The 12,723-nt window shown below is 41.3% G+C and overlaps 1 protein-coding gene across 4 annotated transcripts in view; it reads left to right on the top strand.

Annotated features, from left to right (window-relative positions):
- KLHL24 (kelch like family member 24) overlaps nt 1-12,723 on the top strand; it is a 47,811-nt gene that overhangs the window by 16,372 nt on the left and 18,716 nt on the right. For all 4 annotated transcript variants that reach the window (XM_039486896.1, XM_039486899.1, XM_039486897.1 and 1 more), the window contains exon 3: nt 4,375-4,559. In XM_039486896.1, coding sequence (XP_039342830.1) covers nt 4,375-4,559 — 185 coding nt within the window. The remainder of the gene's footprint in view (nt 1-4,374; nt 4,560-12,723) is intronic.

The following is a 12,723-nucleotide window of genomic DNA, read 5'->3' as shown; positions in this document are numbered from 1 at the left end:
TTCTCAACTATTTTTTTTAAATGTAAGCATTCACTAATTTTTTCCTCTTAAGTGATTTACTTTTTATGTAACTACTGCACCGCTGGCTATTATTTTTTTATGCAGCATTCAAATATGGTGGATGCTTTTACAGACAAAATTATTGATTTTTTTCAAAAGCCTTCAGAATTTCTGTCTGTGGAAATTTTTAATTTTTTTGGACAGATATTCTTTGAACTGATTAAAGGACTTCTACCCAGGCAGCCATTTGTTGGTCTATATTGTTCCATTCAGTTTCCTCAAATAATGTCATGAGAGCTGTATAGTTTCCTGTCTGAAGTACACCAGAAATCTGATTTTTTATTTCTTTTGTGAAAGTACTGGATTTAATGTTACTTTAGTAATGTGATTTTCTGTTTTTTTTCTATTTTGGGGACAATGTAATGACAGAGAGATCTCATGGACCATCTTCCATGTCATCTCCATAGGCCACAGTTTGAGAACCACAGCTCTACTGACCTCAATTTGCATTTTATTTCAATAGTTAACTGTTGCTGTTAATAGCCTATGCCTACTTGTATTTTGTGCCTGCCTCTTTATCTTTTAACTTTATCTCTGTTATCTTTATTGACGGCACACTGTCCCAAGTGCAAAAAATTCTAAGGTCTGGTCTACACTAGAAAATTAGGTTGTCTTAACTGTGTAGCTCAGGAGTGGATTTGGGTGTGAAAAATTCCACTCCTATGTGTAGTGTGGTTAAGCTGATTTAACACCTAGTGTAGACAGCGTTAGGTCAATGAACAAATTTTTCTGTCAACCTAGGTACTGCCTCTTGGGGCTTGTCTGCACTTGAAATGCTACAGTGGCACAGCTGCAGCACTTCAGTGTTGAGACTGTATATGCCAACAGGAGGCATTGTCCTTTTGATGTAGGTAATCCACCTCTTTGAGAGGTGGTAGCTAGGTCAACAGAAGAATTCTTCCATCGACCTAGCCTAGGCTGCACTAGATAATTAAGACAGCTTAACTACATTGCTTGGGAGTGTGAAAAATCTATACTCCTGAGCAGCACCATTACGCCAAACTAACCCCCAGTGTAGATAGTGCTAGGTTGATGGAAGAATTCTTCTATCAACCTAGGTCCTGCCTCTCAGGGAGATGGATTACCTATGCCAATGGGAGGGGTTCTTCCATCAGCATGATGCAGCAGCAAAGCTGCAGTGGTACAGCTGTGCCACTGTAGCATTTCAAGTGTACAAAAGTCCGGGGACTTAGGTTGGCTTAGCTGCGCCACCCAGGGGTGTGGATTTTTCATACCCCTAAGTGACGTAGTTATGTTGACCTAAATTTCTAGTGTAGAGCACGCCTTAATCGCCACATACGTGACCGTCCAGAGGTGTGGTTTGTTTATTTTTAAATCCAGAACTGGATTTAAAATATTTTAGTAAATTAATTCTCTTTCAGTGAGAGCAAAACTATGCATCATCACTCTCAGGCAGTATTTTTGATCCACGGATATTGGCTCATTTATTTCTTAATTTAAAAAAGATTGGCAATCATGCATAAGGCTGCCAGTTTGTCACAGAAGTCACTGATTCCGTGACCTTCCGTGACTTCTGCAGTGGTTGGTGCCCCTGCGCTAGTTGCACCGGCTGCTGCTGGGGCAGTCTCAGGCCACCACAGCCCCATCCCCCAGCAGCAACAGGAGTTTGGGTTTGGGAGGGGAGCACGGGGTCGGGGCATGGGACAGGGTGAGGCGGGCGGGCTCTGGGAGGTGTGGCGCTAGGTAGGGAGCCTGCTGACCCTGCCAACACCACCCCACATCAGCACCAGCGGGGGTCCTGGGCTGTGTGCCGTTGCCCGGGCCCCCCCAGCACCAGTGGGGTCCCAGGCCACACACCGCTGCTCATGCCCTCCCCAGCACCCATGAGGGTCCTGGGCCGCACGCTGCTGCCCGCACCCCCCCACAGCATCTTCAGTGCCCCGAGACCGCCCCCTTCCCTCCTCAGGCACCCATGGCACCTCCAGGCCACTGCCCAAGGTTTAATCAGGGGTATATAGTAGAAGTCATGGACAGGTCACGGGCTGTGAATTTTTGTTTACTGCCCGTGACCTGTCCATGACTTACTAAAAATATCTGTGACTAAAATGTAGCCTTAATCATGCACAACAAGCTCCTCATTTGGCAGAAGGCCTTGATTGTAGTCTTTAAAAATATCAATAGCCAAACCTTGTCCTTTGTAGGTATCTTTGGTACATACACTTGGGATTGCCTGTAGGGGAAAAAGTAAGAGAGACAAATTACTTGCTGTTGAAAGAAACCGATTTATTTTTCTGAACAGTGCTTCCTTGACTCATAATGTTCCTTCCCTCTCTCCCTTGAGAGATATCATTCCAAGATTAGTTCCTCAAAAAAAAAGATGAGATAACTAAACATTAAACATTAAATAGATAAAAAGCAGGACCTGACATCACTTCAAGGTTGGAGCAGCTGAAGGGAAGTTTTCTTTGGGTTTTTTGACTAGCTATGAGAGAGTAACTGAGAACATTTTATCAAATGACCTAAGTGTGTAAACATAGTTCTTAAGACAAGTATTTATATTGTGATATTTCCTAGCACATTCACATTTATCATTGACGTTACTTTTTCTAAAATATTTAGAGTAAAAAGGACTTACATGTTTAACGAGAGAACAGTAATAATCAGCTAGTTTTTACTTGTGGTGTGAAAAAAGTATGGTTTTGAATAAAGGCCTACAGCACTTTTATCATTTATAAACAAAGTTGATGACAGATCGGGCAGTTGTTATAGACACAAGGTAATGTGATTTTTTGCAGGATTGGGTCATAGTAAATAAGATACCTGCTCTTATGGAATTATTTGTAGTTAAAATAGTGTATACCAATGGTTCTCAAACTAGGGCCGCCGCTTGTTCAGGGAAAGTCCCTGGTGGGCCAGGCTGGTTTGTTTACCTGCTGCGTCTGCAGGTTCGGCTGATCGCAGCTCCCACTGGCCACAGTTCGCCGCTCCAGGCCAATGGGGGCTGTGAGAAGGGTGATCAGCACATCCCTTGGCCCGCACCGCTTCCTGCAGCCCCCATTGGCTTGGAGCTGTGAACCGTGGCCAGTGGGAGCCGCGATCAGCCAAACCTGCGGACGGGGCAGGTAAACAAACCAGCCTGGCCCACCAGGGGCTTTCCCTAAACAAGCGGCAGCCCCAGTTTGAGAACCACTGGTGTACAGTGTATCGACATGCTCTTTGAAAGATAGAGTGCATTTGATATCTGGTTTGATATGGTTAGTTACACCAGTGCATTGATGTAATTACATGGGTGCAAATTTCCCTAAACTAGAGAAGCTTAAATGGAAAGAGGTTTTTATAGGTGGCTCATGAGCAAAAGTGAATTTGAGGGAGGGACTAATGATTTGTTAGGCTCATATATAGTAGCTGGTTGGTCCTTTCTATACATTCATATATTGAATGAGATATTGTAGTGAGATATGTAGCTTATATTATAACTATAGAAGTATAATCTGAAGATACCAGGTTTTCTTCTGAATTTGAGTGGAAAGTGAGCAGGAATATGGAGAAGAGTTAATGTCTAAGTTTCTTTAACTCTGGTTTCCATATTTTCAAATGTTTGGATTTGATACTGGGTTTTATTTTGTTTTTTTTGGATAAGTGTAACATTAACTTTGAATTTGCTGGCTTTGGTACTTGGTTTTATTATTTCAATCTTCTTTGAAGTTTTCCTCCATCACTGTACCCTCTTTCACGTTACTGATACATATTTGCAACCATATGTCTTGTCTAACAAAGTTTTTGTCTGATCCATAAGTCTTAAACTTTTTTTAAAAGAAATTTTCTGTAACACTTGGAAGATATTTAGTTCTAAATTTGTGAAATATTAATGTGATGCAAACTGTCACAGGAGTCTTTGTGAGATTTGTAACTTTGCAGAAGACTGTTTTCAGTATGATGGATTTTATCTGAAACTTCCAGAACTGCATATATAAATTTCTTACGCATGGCTTCAGCTTTACCTCTGATATTTCTCCATTTTCAGTCAGAGGAAGAAAACAATCTTAAAGTTTAAGGGCTTTTTAAAATTTTGATTTTTTTCATGGAGCAATCATGCAATAGAACTCCACCCTTTATTTAAAAAAAAGGTTACTTATTGGCCTGGTTACCTGGCACACAATGGGACAGCTGGAAATACAGTGAAACCCTTAATCATTTTGTAAGGAAATAATTATTGCTGTAGAAGTCAGAATAACATTAAATAATAGATTTTCAAATTTTAAAACTGTATGACCTTGTTTTTTCAAGCTGATATTGTTTGCTACATATGCTTTAATAAACATCTATTTTGTCTTTCTGTTTTCATTCTTTTAGATCAACTGGTTATTCTGAGGTGATAGTCATTGTCGGAGGCTGTGAACGAGTTGGGGGGTTTAATCTGCCATACACTGAATGCTACGATCCTGTGACAGGAGAATGGAAGTCACTGGCTAAGCTCCCAGAATTTACCAAGTCTGAATATGCAGTGTGTGCTTTACGGAATGATATTCTTGTTTCAGGTAAATAATTCCAGGAAGCTTAAGTATCGTGATGACAGAGGGAACATCCTTGGATAATTTACAGTACTTTAGGAGATTTTTGCTCTTTGAACTTCCAGAAGCTGCTGGAATCAAAATTTCACGAATTTCACCCCCTCTAGCCTATGTGTTGCTTACTAAATCATCTCCCTCAGTATGTGTTGAGCATAAACCCTATGCCTATATTGGATAGCCACAAATATTTTTTCTTATTGTTTTGTTTTTAATCATTAATAATTACAGCCATGGCTGAAGTTTCATCAAGGAGGTCTGGGGATATAATATTGATATGAGTAGAGCTTAGAGTTAAATGACTGTATGAACTGACCCACAATCCAATATGTCCTCCTCCATACTGGTTAAGTATGCAGCTTTTAAATATTAGTGCTCAGGTTCTGCAGTGAAAACAGATCAAACCTTTTTTCAGCATAGAAATGTAGAGTAGAGGCAAATACCTCACCCTTCTTAAATCCTGACCTGGAGGTGCTGAGCACCTGCATCTCCCACTGAAGTCAGTGGCAGTTGTAGATGCTCAGCACCTCTCACGTTTAGATCAAAAAAAATAGTTGTTTGGGTCCATGTCAGTCATCTGGACCAATAGTAACAGACTCAGCTGGATACTAACTCCTGTCCTGGAACTATCTATCTCCCCCATTACATTTGTTTGTTACCTCAAAGGAGAGTGGATTTGATTTAAATCAATTTGATTTAAATCATGATTTAAATCACTAGTCAGGAAGACTCGATTTAATGGATTTCTACATAAAAGTGCATTCTTGTTGGTTTTTATAACTTTAATACATATTCTTCAGAACTCAGAGATAGATGTAGATTTCATTTTTAGAAGGTACACACTATACATTTTTAAGGTGATTTATTTTGAAAACTTTTCAGATTAGTTTTACAGCTATATCAGAAAATGATTGGTTATTTCATTTACCAAAGGTTATTGAAGCAGATATTTATGAAGTCACTGGGAGGTGAACGATCTCCAATTCAACAGGTTAATCATTAATATTTGGAGGATTTTCTTTCAATGCTTATTAGGAGGGGAATGTCCCCAGACAGACATTTAAATTGTTTCATTTAACTAAAACAACAATGTTTTGTATTCTGGATTTTTTTCTTCAACAGCAAACATATAATATTTAACAAAACAAGCATATGAATTTTTGAATTTAGTTAAACATTCAAGTTTTTTAAGATCAGGTTTGTTTTTGTTAAAATTGTTTAACTAAAATAGTTAAATGAATTTTTTTTTTAAAAAACATTGAAATCGATTATGTCAGCCAGGTCAGCAACTTAAAATATTGACTTCTGCAGCTAACTCAGTCATCTTCACCTTCATTTTCTTGTTTGTTCATTATCTGGAAAAGAAAAACAAGCTTTCCTGCTTTTTCAGGTCCCAAACGATTTATCAGTTTGGAATGAATTAGTCCAAAGGAAGAAAATATTCTTTGTACTCCAGCAGAAGAAGCTACTGCTGTTAAAAGTGAGATTATCACTTCAACAGTCTCTGAATCCAAGTGTTTTAGTGACTTCCACCAGTTCACTGGTGTGACTTTCTTTAAAAAATAATCACAAACATATATTTCTTGAATGGTTCACTCTTATCTCTGAAGTTTATTATAGTTGGCATTATGGCATTATGATTGCTGGATGTATATGTCATAGCCAACTCCTCTTCTTCAGTTGTTAAGGTTTGACCGTGGTACTGAGTATTGAGAATATTCGCAAGAAAATGAGCTGAAGATAGTGCTTGTCCCATTTGTTTTTTGAATGCTTGTAATTTAACTCTGTCATTGCATATTTCTCTTTTTAAGATCTCACTCAGTTCCTTCCAAATTTCAACAGCGCCAGAAATGCTATTTCTCTGCATTTTGTTCAAGGCTACAGAAATAGGCTTCAGGGTACTCAGTATGTGTTCAACATTTCTCTTAAGCCCAATGTTGAGAACTTTGGCTGTGACAGTGACATCTATTTTTTCATTATTTTGTTCACAAACTGTCATCAGATTAGGCCAGTTCTTGATACAGTGCTCAAAACAGTCCATTACTGAGTTCCATCACACGTCTTATGGGAGAGTTAGCTTGGTTCCTCCCACTTTTTTCAGAGCAGCTGCTGTAAAGTGGTTGTTTCGGAAGTATTTTGCAATTTCAAATTAGCCCTTATTTCTGGAACACTGAAGTCTTTGGCTAGGAGATGCATCAAATGAGCACTGCAACCATATGTTATTATCTTGGGACTCTCTTCAGTCTCATCTAAATTTCTTCTCATCTTGGATACATTTGCAGCATTGTCTGTGACCAAAGCTGTGTACTAGACATTTGAATTTTTTTTTTCAGTTTGTTATAGCTTTTACTGCTACTTCTTGTAAGTATTCTGCTGTGTGTGCATTTCCTGATGTATCAATTGTTTCTGAAAGGAAGACATTCCCTTCTTCTGTTGTCACACAAGCACATACAACAGGATCATTGTGGACATTGTTCCACCCATCAAGACTCAGGTTAACAATTTCACCCTCTAGACCTTTTGCACACTGTTTAATTTCTCTTTCATACACTTTATTCAGCAATTTGCTTGCGACATCTGCTCTGTTGGGTGGACTGTATCTTGGTCTTAATGACTGAGCCATGTTAATGAGGTGTGGGTTCTCAATCATACGGAAAGGAGAGTTTGTTGCATAAACAAACCAGGCAATTTTTTCATCAATTACCTCTTTTTGTAATCTGCTGGTTCTTATCACAAACTTATGTATGGTTGTTTCTGCATGATGGAGTTTTTTTTCTTCTTTTTGCTACAGGTGATATACTGTGGCTATGTGACATACATGATGTGACTGAAACACTATCAGTGGCAGATAATTCTGAAACTATAGAAAATGATGGTGATCTTGAAGATGGATAGTCTTCAGAATCCTGTATGTTGAGGATAGATTCTCCTAAACAAAATAAGTCAATGCAGTTATTTAATTATTATTACCATACTGCTCATTTAGTATTACTCATTGCATTCACTGACACTCAGTACTACTTTAAAGGTAAAATTATAAAAGGAAGATCTGCCTATTTCAGTTATTTATTTTTTTATCACAACTGCATCTAAAATGATAGCACCATAGAGTAACAACTATATTTTTTGCTCAAACATGAGAATTCAAGAATAGTCCAGAAAGAAGACAGGCAGTCCTTAAGAAAGAAGTATGAAACAAAAAAGTATACCAACCTGAAGATCCTGCGTGTTCAGACATGTTGCTTTCATCATCTTCAGCTCAGCTTCCTCCTGAGAAGGAACACTTCTCATGATGTTGTTTGATTCGGGCAACCAGGCCTTGCATTTCTTTGTTGCGCTGTTTGCATTTTGCACACATGCCTGTCTTACCCACAGGTAGAGGAACTTCATTAAAATATTCCCAAACTGGGTCTCTTTTACAGCCTGTTTCCATTATAGGTTTTCCCTTCTAATGAGAGAATGGTATGGTAGATCTCAAATCAGTGAAGGCTACACTCAGAAAGAACTCAAGACTTCTGGAATATGCTGCTCAAACAGTTTCACTTTTGTTTCTACTGCCTGTCCCTCCCTTTTCACATTTATCTCCAGACTTCTTCTTGTCCAGATCTATTCTGCACCCAACAACCTTCTATTCATCGAACTTTTTGAAACTTTTCACTTTTAGAGAAAGGTAAGGGATTGACTCTGTGTACACAAATTTGCAGAGGGACAATAGGGTTGAGGTCTGTTTTTTCTGACCTCTATATATTATTTATTTATTTTATTTTAAAACATTTTTGCTGTTAACAAGCATGTTATCTGTGGAGACACAAATCCACAGTTTGAGAACTGCAAAACTAAGCATCTCTCATGGTATCTTCTAGACTGAGCATTGAGTCCCATTGGGTAGATAGAAAAATTAACCTAAATAATCTATACAGAAGTCCATGGAACCCCATAAAATTGGGTCCCTAATCCATGAACTATTGGAACTCATTTACAAAGTATTTCTTAAACATTACAGGACTATATTGTCTCATATTATAGAATTAGAATTTATAATCCCTGTTCCATGATGAGATATCTTTGAGCTATAATGTATCTTAATTAAAACTATCTTTCAATAGTTTTTTTTCCTCAAAAAGCATTTTATAAAAAAAAATCCGATTTAAATAAAAAAAATCAATTTTTTTAAAATCATTGATTTTTATCCACCCTGCCTCAAAATGACTATCTTCCCAAATGTAAAATATCTTTCTCATTTCGGCAGACAGACAGTGGAACCAAGAGGGGGACATATGCATGAACCATGTAGAGGAAAATAGCCAGTGTTATGTACATGCCTCATAGCATATAAATCTTAGAGATTTCCTTTCCAATGGCTCATCCATGCAGTGGTGCTCAAAGAAGTCTAAAGAGTGTGGAAAAAGTCGTTGAAATATTTCCCAACATTAAAAAACCATTTGCTCAGCATATTATTCTGAAAGGTTTGCACAATGGGATGTATTTCTCGTGTATTTTCGTGTTTGAAAATATTAATTAATATTAGCAATTCTTAGAATCATAGAACTGGAAGGGACCTCAAGAGGTCACCTAGTCCAGTCCCCTGAACTCATGGCAGGACTAAATATTATCTAGACCATCTCTGACAGGTGTTTGTCTAACCTGCTCTTAAAAATCTACAGTGATGGAGATTCTACAACCTCCCTTGCTGCAACTTAAGCCCATTGCTTCTTGTCCTATCCTCAGAGGTTAAGAAGAGCAATTCTTCTCCCTCCTCCTTGTAACAACCTTTTATGTACTTGAAAACTGTTATCATGTCCCCTCTCAGTCTTCTCTTTTCCAGACTAAACAAACCCAATTTTTTCAGTCTTCCCTCATAGATCATGTTTCTAGACCTTTAATCATTTTTGTTCCTCTTCTCTGAACTTTCTCCAATTTGTCCACATCTTTCCTGAAATGTGTCTCCAAGAACTGGACACAATACTCCATTTGAGGTCTAATCAGCATGGAGTAGAGTGGAAGAATTACTTCTCGTGTCTTGCTTACAGTACTCCTGCTAATACATCCGATAATGATGTTTGCTGAGTCTACCTCTCAGTTTACTTCTGAACAACTGCCTTGTTGAAATGTAATGTTTTATGAGACAACAGAATGCGATCCAGTGTCAAAAATAGCTGATAATATCCTTCTCAATACTGACTTAACAATTAAGAGAAAAACATTACTTTTTAGTATTAATTATCTTTGAGAGATTTATTAGAATTCTTTCAGTCTAAGTTATAATTAACAAAGGATCTGTTGTCTTAAAGTGTAGGAAAGTGGTTATTTAGATTAAAATGCAAGCCTTGCCTCTTTGATTAGACTTTTCTCCAGCAGTGACATCTTCTAAGGAACAACCAACAACTAGCTAATAGAAGGCAAGAGCAAACAAACATGCACATCAGAAACAGGAGGCTTTGAAAATTGTCATCTAGGCAGGGGCGGCTCTAGGCACCAGCTAAACAAGCAGCACGGTCCCAGCTCATCCCGCCGCTGCGAGCTGAGGAGCGGCCATCCCCTGCAGCCAGGGCAGGGCCGCGCTACCAGCTCTCGCTTAGGACGGGGGGGTAGCCACTGACCGCGAGAGCGGCGTGAACAAGCCAATCAGGAGCAGCCCATCCTCTGCAGCCGGGGCAGGGCCGCGCTACCGGCTCCGCTTGGGGGAGAGGGATGGCTCCTTACCGCGGAAGAGCGGCGGGTCCCGGTAGCGCGGCCCTGCCTCCGCTTGTTCACGCCTAGTGCCTCAGCGCGTCCTAACCCGCGCTGCAGCCGCCTGGCTCGGGGGGGGGGGGGCTGAGCTCCGCCCCGCTCAGGGCCGCGTGGTCAGGGGGCGGGGCTGCGAGCTCCGAGCCGAGCGGCTCCTCCCCTTACCACGCAGCTCTGAGCGGGGAAGAGCTCAGCCCCCTCCGGAGCCATGTGGCTGCAGCGCTGTGCAGGGCCGCTTCTCGAGGCGCACGGTGAGCCGGGGGTAAGCAGCCAGGGCCGGGGGGTTGGCTAAGGGGCAGGGAGTCCCAGGGACACTCAGGGGCAGGGAGGGGCAGAGGTTCTGTGGAGGGCAGAGGTTCTGTGGGGGGGGCGGTCAGGGGCCAGGGAAGGGGGGGTTGGAGTGGGGGGGTCTTGGGGAGGTGGTTGTCAGGGCACAAGGCAGGGCTGGCTCCAGACCCCAGTGCGCCAAGCACGCGCTTGGGGCAGCCTTTTGCCGGCAGGGCGGCAGGCGGATCCGGCGGACCTTCTGCAGTCATGCCTGTGGGAGGTCCAACGGAGCCGCGGGACGACCGGACCTCCCACAGGCATAACTGCGGCGGGTGCTCTGGTCCCGCGGCTCATGTGGACCTCCCACAGGCATGCCTGCAGAAGCTCCACCGTAGGCGCGGGACCAGCGGCACGTCTGCGGGAGGTCCCATGGAGGCGCGGGACCAGCGCCCGGCTGCGCAAGCGGCACGGGGCGCCACCCTGCTTGGGGCGGCGGAATTCGTAGAGCCGCCCCTGGCACAAGGAGCAGGATGGGTCAGGGATTCTAAAAAAATCTCATCTCATTTCATTTGAAACGTTTAGCAGGGTTTTTATTTGTTTGTTTGTTTTTTGTTTTTTTGCTTGGTGAAACAAGAACCAAAAAAGCCTCCAAGGTTTTCAATTTGTTGTTACCCCTCTACCCTGCCTTCTTTTTCTCCCTCTTTACCTTTTTCTCTCCCCGCCCCGAGAGGGAAAAGGAGGCGAGGAGAAGGAAAGGCTAAGAGAGGAAAAGCTCAATGAAAACTATTTTTAAAGACTTTAATTTAAGTGGAAAAGTTGAATGAAACAACATTTTTCTGCACATTTTTTCTTAAATGTTGTTTTGATTGAACAAAAAAAATCACCCAGCTTTAGTTGTAACCACACAGGCTTCTGTATGCTCCTTGTGCCTAGCCTGAATGGCCCACTGGCCTGAGTTCAGTCTCATAGGGGGCACCTGCTAAATATAGCTTGCTTACCTTAACCCTCAGCTTCTCACCCAGCCCCTGTCCCAGTGCCTAGATATCCGGCTGAAACTATTGCTTTTGCTGGATGGGATGAGCTCATTCCTCCTTCTGACCTATCACTGAGTCACTCCTTGGGCAAAGAAGAAAAATAGTGTATTTCTGCTTTTCAGATTAACCACAAGATATTTCTACATTATTTTAGCCAAGTATGTGCTTGGCCTGCCTTCTACCACTCAGTCATGTGCAGGTAGGGAAATAGTGGGTGAAAAACTGGTTGGAGGACAGTTATCAATGATACACTTTCAAAGTGGTAAATGTGTCCAGCAGTCCCACGGGGTCCAGCACTATTCAATATTTTCATAAATCAATTGGATAATGGAGTCGAAAGTTCACTTAGGCAATTTCCAGATGACACCAGGCTGGGAGGGGTTGAAAGCACTTTGGAGGACAGGATTAGAATTTGAAATGCCCTTGATAAATTGGAGGATTGGTCTGAAATCAGCGGATGAAATTCAGTAAAAACAAGTACAAATTACTACACTTAGGAATGAAAAATCAAATGCATAACTACAAAATAGGGAATAACTAGCTAGGCAGTAGTACCGCTGGAAAGGATTATAGTGAATCACAAAGTGAATGTGTCAACAATACAATGCAGCTACAAAAGAAACTAATATCATAATAGGTTGTTAGGACATATGATGCAACCTCGTGCAGTATCTCTGGGGATACAGACTGTATTAAGCTTATGAATGGTGTATGTATCACTGTGGGCCAGGGACTGTATGCAACTTGGGGCAGTGGAAAAGAGTGAGGGGGAATGATATCACAGCTCCTTCAGGAACTAAAAGCAGTGGATGGTGATTTAAGGTGAATCACTCAGGTTGTAAAGACCTCCAGAGAGGTACCATGCCTGGGGACGCTTGCATAAACCGGTTCAAACTAGGTTTTCCAGAGACCAACTGACTAAGAAAGGATGTTTGGCATAAAAAGTCCACATTTAAACTGACTCAGGGCCTTCTTTTGATTCAGCAGGCAGACACGTCCTTCTGACCAAAGACAAAACCCTTCCAGAAGGGCTGGAAGAACTTTGGCTTACTAGGGCCCCCGTCAGATTGAGCAGTGACATCTGATAAGCTTTTAGAGTGTGTCAT

This window comes from Mauremys reevesii, linkage group 9 (genome assembly GCF_016161935.1).
Source record: "Mauremys reevesii isolate NIE-2019 linkage group 9, ASM1616193v1, whole genome shotgun sequence".
In the NCBI taxonomy this organism is placed as follows: Eukaryota; Metazoa; Chordata; order Testudines; family Geoemydidae; genus Mauremys; species Mauremys reevesii.
The sequence above is the reverse complement of the archived record's forward strand: the minus strand, read 5'-3'. Positions and strand labels throughout refer to the sequence as shown.